The following is an 11534-nucleotide window of genomic DNA, read 5'->3' as shown; positions in this document are numbered from 1 at the left end:
AATAAAAAATTGAGATACAGGCTGTTAGAGCAAAGCGGAGACAAACCTAGATCTCTTTAAACGGATTGAAATAACAGTGACATTCTTAAAGGGTCAAATAATACAGGAAACATATAATTCTGCCCTCTTAAGATGAGTAATATATTTCTTCAAAGCAGGAAAAAACTTTACAAACATCTTTTCAGCTTTCCAGTATATAATCAGCCTCAGAATGGCAACCATTTCCTATTGTCAGGTAGTTGGTAAGAAATGCAAAGTACACCTGCAACCAGCGGCTCAGGAAGATCAAGGTGAACACCAGGCCTTGGCTCTCACTTCTACCATTCTGTTACTAGGAACAGAAAACTTCAGCGAAAGGACAATTAAAAACATACACATTTTAGCCAGGTATGTGTATGGATGTGAGAGTTGGACTGTGAAGAAAGCTGAGCACCGAAGAATTGATGCTTTGAACTGTGGTGTTGGAGAAGACTCTTGAGAGTCCCTTGGACTGCAAGGAGATCCAACCAGTCCATTCTGAAGGAGATCAGCCCTGGGATTTCTTTGGAAGGAATGATGCTAAAGCTGAAACTCCGGTACTTTGGCCACCTCATGCGAAGAGTTGACTGATTGGAAAAGACTCTGATGCTGGGAGGGATTGGGGGCAGGAGGAGAAGGGGACGACAGAGGATAAGATGGCTGGATGGCATCACTGACTCGATGGACGTGAATCTGAGTGAACTCCGGGAGTTGGTGATGGACAGGGAAGCCTGGCGTGCTGCGATTCATGGGGTGGCAAAGAGTCGGACACGACTGAGCGACTTAAATGAACTGAACTGAACTAAACCCCCTTAAAGGTAATGATTAATCTTATGATGACAAGTTTGTTGTTGTTGTTGTTTCCTTTCTTTCTTTCTTTTTGGGACCTAAGCGGGGCGGGGGGGTGGGGAGACGTCAGGGTGTCACAAATTTCTATCAAACAAGAAAATGAATTAGCTTAGCAGTCTTGGGAAAACTATGAAGTTGTGGTAGCTCTGCAGGTGTCCCAAGATTTGGGTTGCTTTACAGGAATAACTAAATTCATGGCACAATTAAGTACTGGTTCAAGCTCATGCTAAAATATCCTAAGTCCCTTTTACTTTAAATCATTCCAGGTATGCTTTTCTTTGGAAGGCATCAACTGCAATATGCCACTTCCAGAGATGCATTCTTATACCAACAAAACTTTAAAAATGAGAATTACTCTAAAGGCACACCCTTGAGCAACCATCACACCGCACTGAGCTCCTGAGAATATTCTGGAAGCATCACTGTGAACAGTTGCTTCTCTGTAGGGGAGAAAAGTGAAATTAAACAGAGGCAGCAGCTTCTGTATGGAGAAACACGGTATGACACTTGGAATCCTTTTCCACTGCAACAAGTTTACCAACAGCTACGTTCCTCTGGAGTTTTGAATCTGTGGATCCTTGAGTATCACTCCTTTTTTTTTTTTTTTTAAATTATGAAATACCTTCTGTATACCATACGGCGGGAAGAGAAAGTTTGGAAATTAAATGCCTAAGACTCAGCTAACCAAGATGACATACATGCAATAGCATTACTTGAAGAACTTATTCAACCCAATCCTTTGCATCTTGTTAACCAAGGCACAGAACCTCTCCAAATTTTGCACCAAAAAAAAGAGAGAGAATGCAAGGGTCTTGCTGCAGCTCCTGGGACGCACTGAACACCATCTTGTTACAAGTGTATCCAAAGTTCCCAGCACCAGGGACTTGGGGGGACTGCTTCTGTTTCACTGTCCCTGAAGCTTTCAGAGGAGACGGTTGTGCTATGAGTGCAGACCTTACAAAGCAGGCCAAGAAGATGTTTCGTAGCCCCAAGTGCTCGCGGTGCCGGAACCATGGCTTTCTGGTACCAGTCAAGGGCCACGCGGGCAAGTGCCGCTGGAAGCAGTGCACCTGCGAGAAGTGCTACTTGATCGCCGAGCGCCAGAAGATCGTGGCTGCACAAAAGATGCTCAAGAAGCAGGCCTCTGGAGAGGAGCAGGAGGTGGCCCTGTGCGCACAGGGACCCCAGCCGGCCCCCGGGGGCGCGGCCGCCACCCCAGGCCCCAGCTTCTGCCCGCTGCTTCCGCTTGCCCCTTTGGGAGACGCGCAGCCGGGCCCTTCGGGCCAAGCGGCCGCCTGCTTCCCTGAGAGGCCCCCGCGGGGCCAGAGCCCCAGCCCGAGTGCCTTCCAGCCGGTTCTGGGCGGCCACAACCGCGGCCACGTGGGCCTGAGCGAACAAGCAGCCATGGCCAGGCCCAGTTCTCTGGAGCCCCAGCTGACGGCCGAGGCCGCCGGCCGGGGCTACCCCAGCTGCCTGGAGCTGCGCAGGCCGCCTCGGCCTGTGCCCATCCCGCCGTTCACCGACTTCGGTAAGATTCCCGGTGCCCTGAGCCTTTGTCCCGCTCTTGGTTCCTCTCCGGGCTGCCGCCTCCCCACTTCCCCCACTCTGGCGTCCCAGGCTAGCCGCGGGTATGGGCCCATGGGGTGGGGGTGGGAAGATGCTTTCTAGAGGGAATCTTGCTTCGGGATACCTTTTTCTGAGTAGGCATTTGGGTTTGGTGCCTTTTTGCAAGAAGGTAAAAAGAGAGAAAGGAATGGGTGATTCTGAGGGGGTAATTTTTAAAAACATTTATCTCTGCTTTTCTGTTCTGGGAGAAAAAAAAAATGGCCGCAAAAAAAAAAAATGGCCCCCGCAGTCCGCTTAGCGGAGGCTTCTCCTCCCAACAGAGAGGCTCTCGGGAGAGTGGCCATATTGTGCTTGCGCAACTCTTCCCACCCTTTTCTGGTGCTGGAGGCTCCTCCCCCAGAACGTCCTCGTGGGTGGGCCAGCGCCTTATGACTGCACCTGCGTCCCTGCGCCCACCCCTCCCCCACCTTCTGTGCCCTAGACAGCTTGCTCCTCAGCCGAGCTCTGGCCCAACGGCTGTGTATGGGCGTTCTTCCTACCTGTTTCCCAGGCATGGATGGGAATGAGACCTCTTCGTTGCTCCCTACAAGAGAAGTCTATTGAGACGTTGTTGCTGTTTTTTCTCTCCTCCCTCCACATGCATAAATTACATTGTTCCCTAGGTATTGTAACTTTCACTATTATAATTTCAAGTCACATGTAGGTTTGAGACTTTTTAAAAGGGGCTCATTTTGGATGCAGACACGTGTTTTCTTGGTTTTCTCTATGGCAGTGTGGTAGAAAGAGCGCAAGTCTGAGTCAGGACGCTGAGGGGCTGCTCACTTGGTAATCTTAGGCAAGCTCCTTCCTTCTGTGACAACCTCGCCCCTCTGTAGGCTAAGGGGATTGGCCTGATGCTCTCCGAAGGCCAGTTCTGCCTTCTGGGACGTTCTAGGAAAATATAGGTCCCTAGAGAACTAGATGAGGAAGACAGATCTGAAAAGCAGTTCTAGGAGAAGGATACCTTTCTACAGATATGGAGCCTTTCTTTGTTCCATCAACTGAGCACTGTGTGCTCAGCACTAGTGATGAAAAGTTGAGTCAGATTCCTTGCCCTCAAGAATCTTGTCCTTGTGAAAGAAAAGGACATCACAGATTGGTGTATCGAGAACTCTAATAACCAGTGGTTTAGCTGTGGTCTGAAGGAAGATCAGGAGCTGAGCACTGAGGACTCAAGAAGGCAAAGTGGGGTTAGGAGAAAAAGCCTTCCAAGCAGAGGGGACAGCATCTGCAGAGGCCCTGAGGTGGAGGAGAAAGAAGGCGCTACTAGTGATCAGACAGTGAGGCTGGAGTGAAGGCCGGAACGCAGCCTGCGTGGGCTTCATGGCTGGGCCAGGGACTTTTGCTGAGGGCAATAGAACATGGTTGAAGGGTTTAAAAAGCAGGGAGGATCAAAAGCATAATAGATGTGGGAGTTGTCTGTGAATGAATATGAGTGTTTATTTATACTGCTACCTTCAGACGATAATATGGTGCCCTTTTTTCTAGCTCCATGTGTTTTTAACACTTCCCTTGTTGCATGTCTTTTCAGGGCTCCCTCTGAGCTTCAACTCAGATTCTGTGGTGGGGTCTGAGTGCCTGGAGAGAGAACCTCCCAAGCTGTACCCCAGCTGCTCCAGCATGCACCCCTACCGCCCTTTTCCTCTGGGCTACCAGGATGCATCCCCAAGTGTGGGGATCCCTCTGCAGCAGAGTTTCCAGCACCTGTCCTACAGCCACTACTATGGAGGAGGCTTGGTGAGTGCCACTCCTGATATTTTCGAAGTTCCTCCCTATTTCAGCTGCCCTGGCTGCTTTAACAGACTTTCTCCCAGGCAGCCAGCCATTGTGCTCACTCTGTACCAGGACATGGGCAGTGGATGGAAGGATAGAGCATTGGCCTTGTATGCTGTGCACCTCTGGGAATGCACATGTGAACAAGTTGGCCTGGGCTGTGGCGTGGGCTGAGACTCTGGGAGCTCAGGCAAAAAGGAATGCAGGCACATCTCAGATAAACCTGGGGAACAGCCACACGGGAACCTGAGTGACCACCAGCCTTGATCCATGGAATGCCAGTCAGTACTAGGTACCAGATAGGAAATAGCACTTTCCTGGAGCCACACATTTGAGGGCAGAGTCAGGAGCAGACAAAGGTCCCCTGCTGCAAAAGTATGGCCTGCTTGAGATGGCAGAGGGCTTTCAAGAGGATAGGGCACTTAAGCTTAGTCATGAAAAATATGGAGACTTCCCCCAAACACTGGTCACCTTAGGAGATACTTGTTGAAAAAAAAATGGGTAAATTTAATCATTTTATAAGGTCAGTGATCAGTTACTAACTGGTGTGCTCTTTGAGCCTAGAGTTTTGAGTTCTGTAAGTTCTGGATATATAAGAGTTGTGTGAGATGTGGGTCAGGTGACCAGCTTTTGCAGCATTGGTTGCCAGCTCCTTCCATCTTTCTCCCTTTTGGCAACCCCAGAGGGCCATCAGAACTGCAGAATAGCGAGAGGCCTGGGTGACCAGTCCTGACTTTGGCTCGTAAGGCTGGACCTGTGAGGGAGCTGACTGAGATGCAGCTCACATTCAGGGAAGTGTGGACCCCGGTCACTTTTACTTTCTTCCTTAGCTACAAGCCCAACCCTGTGTGTTACAGAGATGCTGCCTTGGGTGGAGGGCAGAGAAGAGTGAGTAGAGAGCAGGCTGCTTTGGTCTAATGTGGAAAGCAAGAGACGGGACCGCAGCTTGACGTTTCCGTAATGAAGTCACGCACTGCTCTTGCTTCACTGCAGCGGCGTCTCCTCTGATCCAGATATTCTCAAGTTTTATTCAGAAATCATTTTCCAGTCATTCAAGGGGGAAAAGTTTGAACACCACTGGTCTTGATCATTTCCAGGGTGCCTACTGGCCCTTATGTAAGCCCCCGAGGTACATGTTATTTTCTCATTGTAGGGCGGAGGAAGAAGGCTCAGAAGAGTAACAGATTTGTCCAGGGTCACGGAAGTGGGGAACAGGGGACTGGGATTCAGATTACACAACTGGTCAGTGACAGAGTCAGGACAGAGGCTAGACCAGACATGACCCTGACTCTCCATCCTGCTGCCCTGCCTGAAACTGAGGGTGGGGTGCTGGCCACCCCATTGCAGCCCAGGGAGAACACAGCATGTCTAGCCTCCACACAAAGAGAGTGGTCCTGGCCAAATGGAGCACACACCCACCGTCTGCTCGCACAGAAGCCTGGGGCCTGGCGTCCAGGGCAGGTCTCTGATTGACAGGCCTGCCAGACGGCCTTTGTTAGGAGTGTGATCTCAGTTGGTTTATCTGGGCCTGAGCTGCCACCACCAGCCCCAGGCAGGAGCTGTGATCCAGGGAGAGACTTGGCTGAGCAGCTTGGAATGAAAGACTAATAATCCCCCTTCCTGCCTGCTTCACGTCTGGATAAGGGATCACCCATTCATTTGTGAAGCTTTTTCAAACCCAAGAGCCTATGAGTTGCTTCATCCTTGTCCTGCTGCCCCTGCCCAGCCTCCCAAATACTCCCTGAGCTGCCTTCTCTTCCTGTCCTGTCCCACCTGCTGCTTCTGTGCTCCCTCTTTTCTCTTCCCACAAAAGAGCACAGGCGTGGGTGGAATCAGACAGACCTAGAGACCAATCCTACCTTTGCTGCTTACTCTCCACATTGCCTGGGGATGTCACCGAACTTCTGAGGACCTTACTCAGGTTCTTAGTCTCTAGCATGGGGGTATCCTCAGGCTGTTGATAGATTCTGGGTACTCAAAAGTGGGCTTTCCTCCCTTCCTTGTGGTCAAATTAAGTTAGGAAGTGCTGGGTTCATGTAAGCAGATTTAATAGGCTCATGTGTAAGTCATCGATGTGGGGCCAGTTTTCAGGGCTTCTCAAACTCCTTGAACAAAGAACACTTCTAAGAGCACTGAAAAATATCTTGTGGGACACTGGATTTTTTTGGCACACAGCCTGTGAAGTGCTGCTCTGGAGTACCTGGATGGAGGAGTAAATGATAATGACTTGCCCCTGAAATTTATGATTTTCTATTACATTCGTGTCTTTCTCAGTTAAGCTGAGCTGTGTGGTCATCACCCCTCCACACCCCGTTACTCCAGCCCTGGGGTCCTGTGGTATGGGGTTAGCTTTCACCCTCTGAAGAAGGATCATAAACACGAAAGGGCTGAAGCCACTTTTCCTGAGGTCACCTAGCTCCCCTTGCCTCAGTTACGGCTGCACTATACTGTCTGGTTAGAATGAGGGGCCCACAGGCCCAGTGATGCTGGAGTCTTAAGTCGTCACATGTGCCAGAGGTGGGACCCCAAGTAGGTGGATGCTTTCAGACCCTTCTCCGGTGCAGAGCAGTGGAGTCAGGCCCACTTGGGATTCTGTTCTGCCTCTGCTGCTCCCCAGCTCTGGCCTGGGCCTGTACCGTCGTCTCACTGACACTGGTTTTTGTCACTACAGTGAGGATGGTTAATAGACCCTCCCTCCTAGGGTCGTCAGGATAGAATGAGGCTGTAGACATACTCAAATGCAGTTGCTCCCCAGGCTTCTCTGTGTTGTGCCTGTGTCCCTCCTTGCCTTCAATCAGCTGGCAGGGGTTTGCTGAACACCCTGTTCTGAGTATCCTGTGCTCCACTGTCTGGGCTGCAGAGATGAATCGCCTCCACAGGGAGCCCCCATTCAGGGGCATGAACGTGGGATCGGCCCCCTGGCTCACCCTCTGCCCTCTGACTGTCTGCTTTGTGTGCCCCGCAGGTGGCGGAACCCGTGGGAGACTTCCAGCCGAGCTACTACCCGCCGCTGGGGCAGCCGCCGCAGCCTCAGTTCCTCCCGCCGGGCTTGCTGTCTGCGCTCCACTTCCTCCTGCCGCCGCTGCCCCCGCCGCCTCCAGCAACCGTCTCGCTGACAGTCCTGTCTGACACGGACAAGGAGAACACCGGTGAGTGAGGCCCTGTCTTCCAGCTGCTGAGGGACGCAGGAAGACTCTGGAGGACGGGGGTCCTACTAAGGGAAATGAAGAACAGGATTTTCAGTGTCCTGGGCCCTGGGGAAACTCTTTCCTGGCACCCCTCTCTAAATTCCATACATGAACTTCTAGGGGAGGTGAGTCCCCATTCTCAGGTGAGGAAACTGTGATAGAACCCTGAGAGGGTCTCACATATGTACATGGTGAAGCTCGGATTTCAACAGAAGTCTCTGTCTGGCTCCAGCTTCAGCGCTAATTTCCTCACCTTAACAGTTCCTGTGGGCAGAGATGTGGAGGATGGCACGCACGTGGTGCCAAAAGACCAGAGGTGCCAGGCCCCTCTGGCTGGGGAAGCAGCATGTGCTGAGCCTGCCTGGGGCTGGTGGGGATGATTCCTCTGGCTTGGGCCACTCTGGCCTTCACAGCTCGGTACACCGGGTGATCTTGGGCACTCACATCCTCCTCTGGGCCTCAGTCTTCTCACCTGTAAAGTGGGCCCTGTCACAGGGTTACTGTGAGGGTTTTCTTTTGAGGGCCCTTGAAGCTTTAAAAGTTCTAGGATTTTTTTTCCCCCTTTCAGTCCTCCGCTGAAGCTCCTTAAGAAAAGAAATCGAGGCCTGTTGTATGTCCAATGCCTAGATCTGTTAACTGGGGAAGTCGTACAATGCGACTTGAAGTACGATGGCCCTGGTGCTGCACAGCCTGGGTATAGTAAGTCCTGGCTCCAGCACTTGCCCATGGTGTGACCTCGGGCAGGTTCATTCACTCCTTGGTGCTTCAGTTTCGGTATCTGCAAGAGCAAACTAATGAAGGGTCCCTTCCCTCATGAGGTCATCCTGAGGATTAAACAAAACCTAAAATGGTGAAGGCATTGGTAAAAGGTTGTTCTCACTCTTGTCCCTAATCCCCATGCCAACCATGATGCTGCATGGTAAGCACCTTCTAATGGACAGAAGGAGACGCTGAGGTTCAGAGCTGAGAGTAGCTCGCTTCCTGCCACCCAGCTTGTGACAAGCAGAGCTGGAGTCTGAACTTGAGTCTATATCCTCTGGCCAGGGCTAGAATCCCAGTCTCCTGACTCCTAGCAAATTAAAAGTAGGAATGGGAATAACTAATTCTCTATAGGGACTGGCAGTGATGGTGATGCCTTGTAGAAAACTTATGTGTGAAAACAGGTGATTTCCCCTCTTTCTCAATCCAGCCCCTCTTCTCTGTCCTTCACAGATGACCCGGATGTGGAGGGGCCGAGCGAGCCCAGCCAGCCATCGTCCCAGGAGCAGTCTGACTAGGCCCAGGCCCTCAGGCCAGCAGCGTGGGGCCTTGGTTGGGGGGCGGGGGGGGGTGCTTGCAGCAATGATTTTCTTGTTTCTATTCAGTGATATGTAGGGAGGAAGGGTAGTGATAAGTTAAGGTGGCCGTGAATTTCCATTTCAAGATAGGAGGAAGGAGTGTGGTTGCTAAGGTTCTCTCAAGCCTGAGACACGGGGCTTGAAAAGGAACTCAGAGGATGAAGTCACCAGGGCTCGGCCAGAGCTCTGAGATGTGGGAGGCTGGCGAGAGCTCACATTTCGGAATGAATTTAGCCAGCTCTGTGTTGGTTGCTGTTAGTCAGATTCACTCCAGAGGCGGCCTTTGATTTCCTCAGGTCCTGCTGCAGGGCGGAGGCACTGTCTCCCTTAGCCTCTGCTTCTGCTGCCTCTGTCTGGTCCCCAGCAGGAGGCAGCACAGACATCAGGCGTCCAGCACATCCAAGTGGATGGCGGGAGCAGCCAGGACCGGGGTGCTGAGCAGGTTCTGCTACACCCTTCTTACTGCTCTGTCCCCCGGGGTCAGCCTGGGCCCCTTCTCTAGGGGTTTTACTATCAAATATAAGCATTTTAGCCTCTGAGGTTGCTTTGCTTTTTCCCCATGAAGTTTAAGCCATTATGGCATCATTTCTGGTTTAAAAAAAAAAAAAACTATTAAAGTTTGACTATTTCATGTTTTTATAGTGATTGCTAGCTTTAAAAATTAGGCTTTTTGTAAGTTCTCATGCAGTTCTCAGAGAATACGATGGTGCTTCCAGATTACCTGTGGCATCAGTTTCTTCTCTGGGGCCTGTTGACATTTGAAATAAAATGAACAGTGGAAATCCTTGTGGAGGGTGTATGCTCTCTTTAACTCTCTGTGGAATGCAACCTTGGGAAGGGGAGGCAGTGGCTGGGATTCATGGCCTGTCAGCCTGCTCTTTCTATGCACTTAGGCAAGACTTTCCCTTTATCTCAGTTATCAACTGAGAGGCTTGGGCAAGGCTGGTAGCTTTTTTACTATCAGTATTATTGTTGTTATTTTTTTTCTGTGGTTTAAAAAATTTCTTATTCATTTTTAATTGAAGGATAATTACAGTATTATGTTGTTTCTGCTGTACATCAACGTGGATTAGCCATAGGTATACATATGTCCCCTCTCTCTTGAGCCTCTCTCCCACCGCCCTGTTATTATTTTAAGGAGTAGAGACGTTTTAAGGAAATCTGATGCAGACACATGAAATGTAAAGATTTTCTCTAGTTTCTCTTCCCCAGCTCCTTGCATGGTCCCTGCAAAGTGACATGGTTTTAAAAAACCAGAACTTGATCCCATTTTGTTGTTTTAGCGTCCTGGTTCTCTTCCCTTGTTTTCACTTTCTCTGTCATTTAAAACACATCCTGCATCTCTGCTGGACTCAGAGCCTGGCACTCAGCTCTGCCCATGAGAAGCATGGAATCTGGTGTGGCAAATCGTCCAGTGGGATTGCGATGGGACAGGGAGAGGTAGAGGGGCTGTGGGTGGGGGAAAGGGTCAGAGAAAGCCTTCTGGAGAAGTTCGGGTTTTGACTGCGTCTTCAAGGGAAGAATGAGTTAGATTAAGGTAGGCACCCCCAGCAGCAGGGTGAGAATGGGTAAGAGACCTGGAGTGAAGGATTCAAGGGTGAGGGACAGTGTTCTGTTTTGTCTGGAAAGGACTGGCACCCAGGAGAAGAGGCTGAGCTGCCTCCTGCCTTGCCTGTGGGCCCAGCATCTTAGGACAGATGGAGGGAAGAACACTGAGAAGTGATAGTCTAACTATTCTCTCAACATCAGTGTGGTGACTAGGGGATTGAGGGCCTGGGCCTGCCCTGTTGGAAGGTATTGGAGCAGATACAGTCATAGGAATTTTTCAGTTCCTGCTTTATACACTGTTTCAGCAGAGCAGAGCCTGGCATACTGAGGCCTGCAGGTGTCAGCACTGGTCTTAGTCTGGACCTGAGGATGCAGTCAGTGATTTTGGACTAGCCTGGCTTTGAGGCTGAAGTTATCAGCCATCCCACTGCTGGTCCTGCCCCTGGGTCCACAGGGCCTCAGGAATCCCAGGAGCATGGGAGAAGACACAGCTTCTGATTCCACTTGGCCTTGTTCACCCTGCCCTCACTGGACCCTGACCTTCTGAGGGTATGGCCAGATGGGGCTGGATCAATGATCCTAATTTTTCATCATTCTCCTTTATCTTAGAGCCCATGCTTTGAAAGGTTTTTCAACCAAACTTCATTCATCTGTAAAGCTGTTTTCCCATTTCTGATCAACACATGTAAGCATGAGGCCAGTCTGTGATCACATGGACTTCACAGCATTCCAGACCATGTTTAATGAGCCTGATGAGGTGGGGAACTCCGTCCTGAGGAGAACAGCAGTGTCCCCTGTGGGACACATAGATCCCTATGTCCACAGTGTCCCGACTCCTGGAAGGGGAGGGTTGCTCAGTTCTTCTGTAGGCCTGTGAACTGATGAATCTGAGAGACCAGTCAGCATCTTCTACTGCAGCCTGAGGGTGCCTGTTGGGGTGAAAAGACCAACCATAGGGTAGGGTGGGGCCCTGCCAAACTCCCTTCCCCTTAAATGAACCCCAAGTGCTGAGAGCCTGTCTGTCTTTTCCTGTATACTCTCACCATAGTTACTTACCCTGGTGGGCTCCGTGGACCCCTGTTCCCTGTAGCCTTTCCAGTCAATTTAATCCATGCTCCCTCAGTGCCCTGCTCCTCCAGGCAGTCCTCCAGCAGCTTCAACATGAGCATTTAAACACCAGATCTGCTTATGTTGCTGCCCTGCTCACATATCTTAC

General features: G+C 50.7%; 1 protein-coding gene across 1 annotated transcript; it reads left to right on the top strand.

Moving 5' to 3' along the window:
- The first annotated feature begins 1809 nt into the window (after positions 1-1809).
- Positions 1810-8710, top strand: DMRTB1 (DMRT like family B with proline rich C-terminal 1). The gene is made up of 4 exons (XM_040231941.1): positions 1810-2395; positions 4004-4209; positions 7211-7394; positions 8646-8710. Exons 1-4 carry the CDS (start codon positions 1810-1812, stop codon positions 8708-8710), a joined length of 1041 nt encoding a protein of 346 aa, XP_040087875.1.
- The last annotated feature ends 2824 nt before the right edge of the window (positions 8711-11534 follow it).

This window comes from Oryx dammah, unplaced genomic scaffold (assembly GCF_014754425.2).
Source record: "Oryx dammah isolate SB20612 unplaced genomic scaffold, SCBI_Odam_1.1 HiC_scaffold_28, whole genome shotgun sequence".
NCBI lineage: Eukaryota > Metazoa > Chordata > Mammalia > Artiodactyla > Bovidae > Oryx > Oryx dammah.
This window is presented reverse-complemented; position numbering and strand designations above follow the sequence as displayed.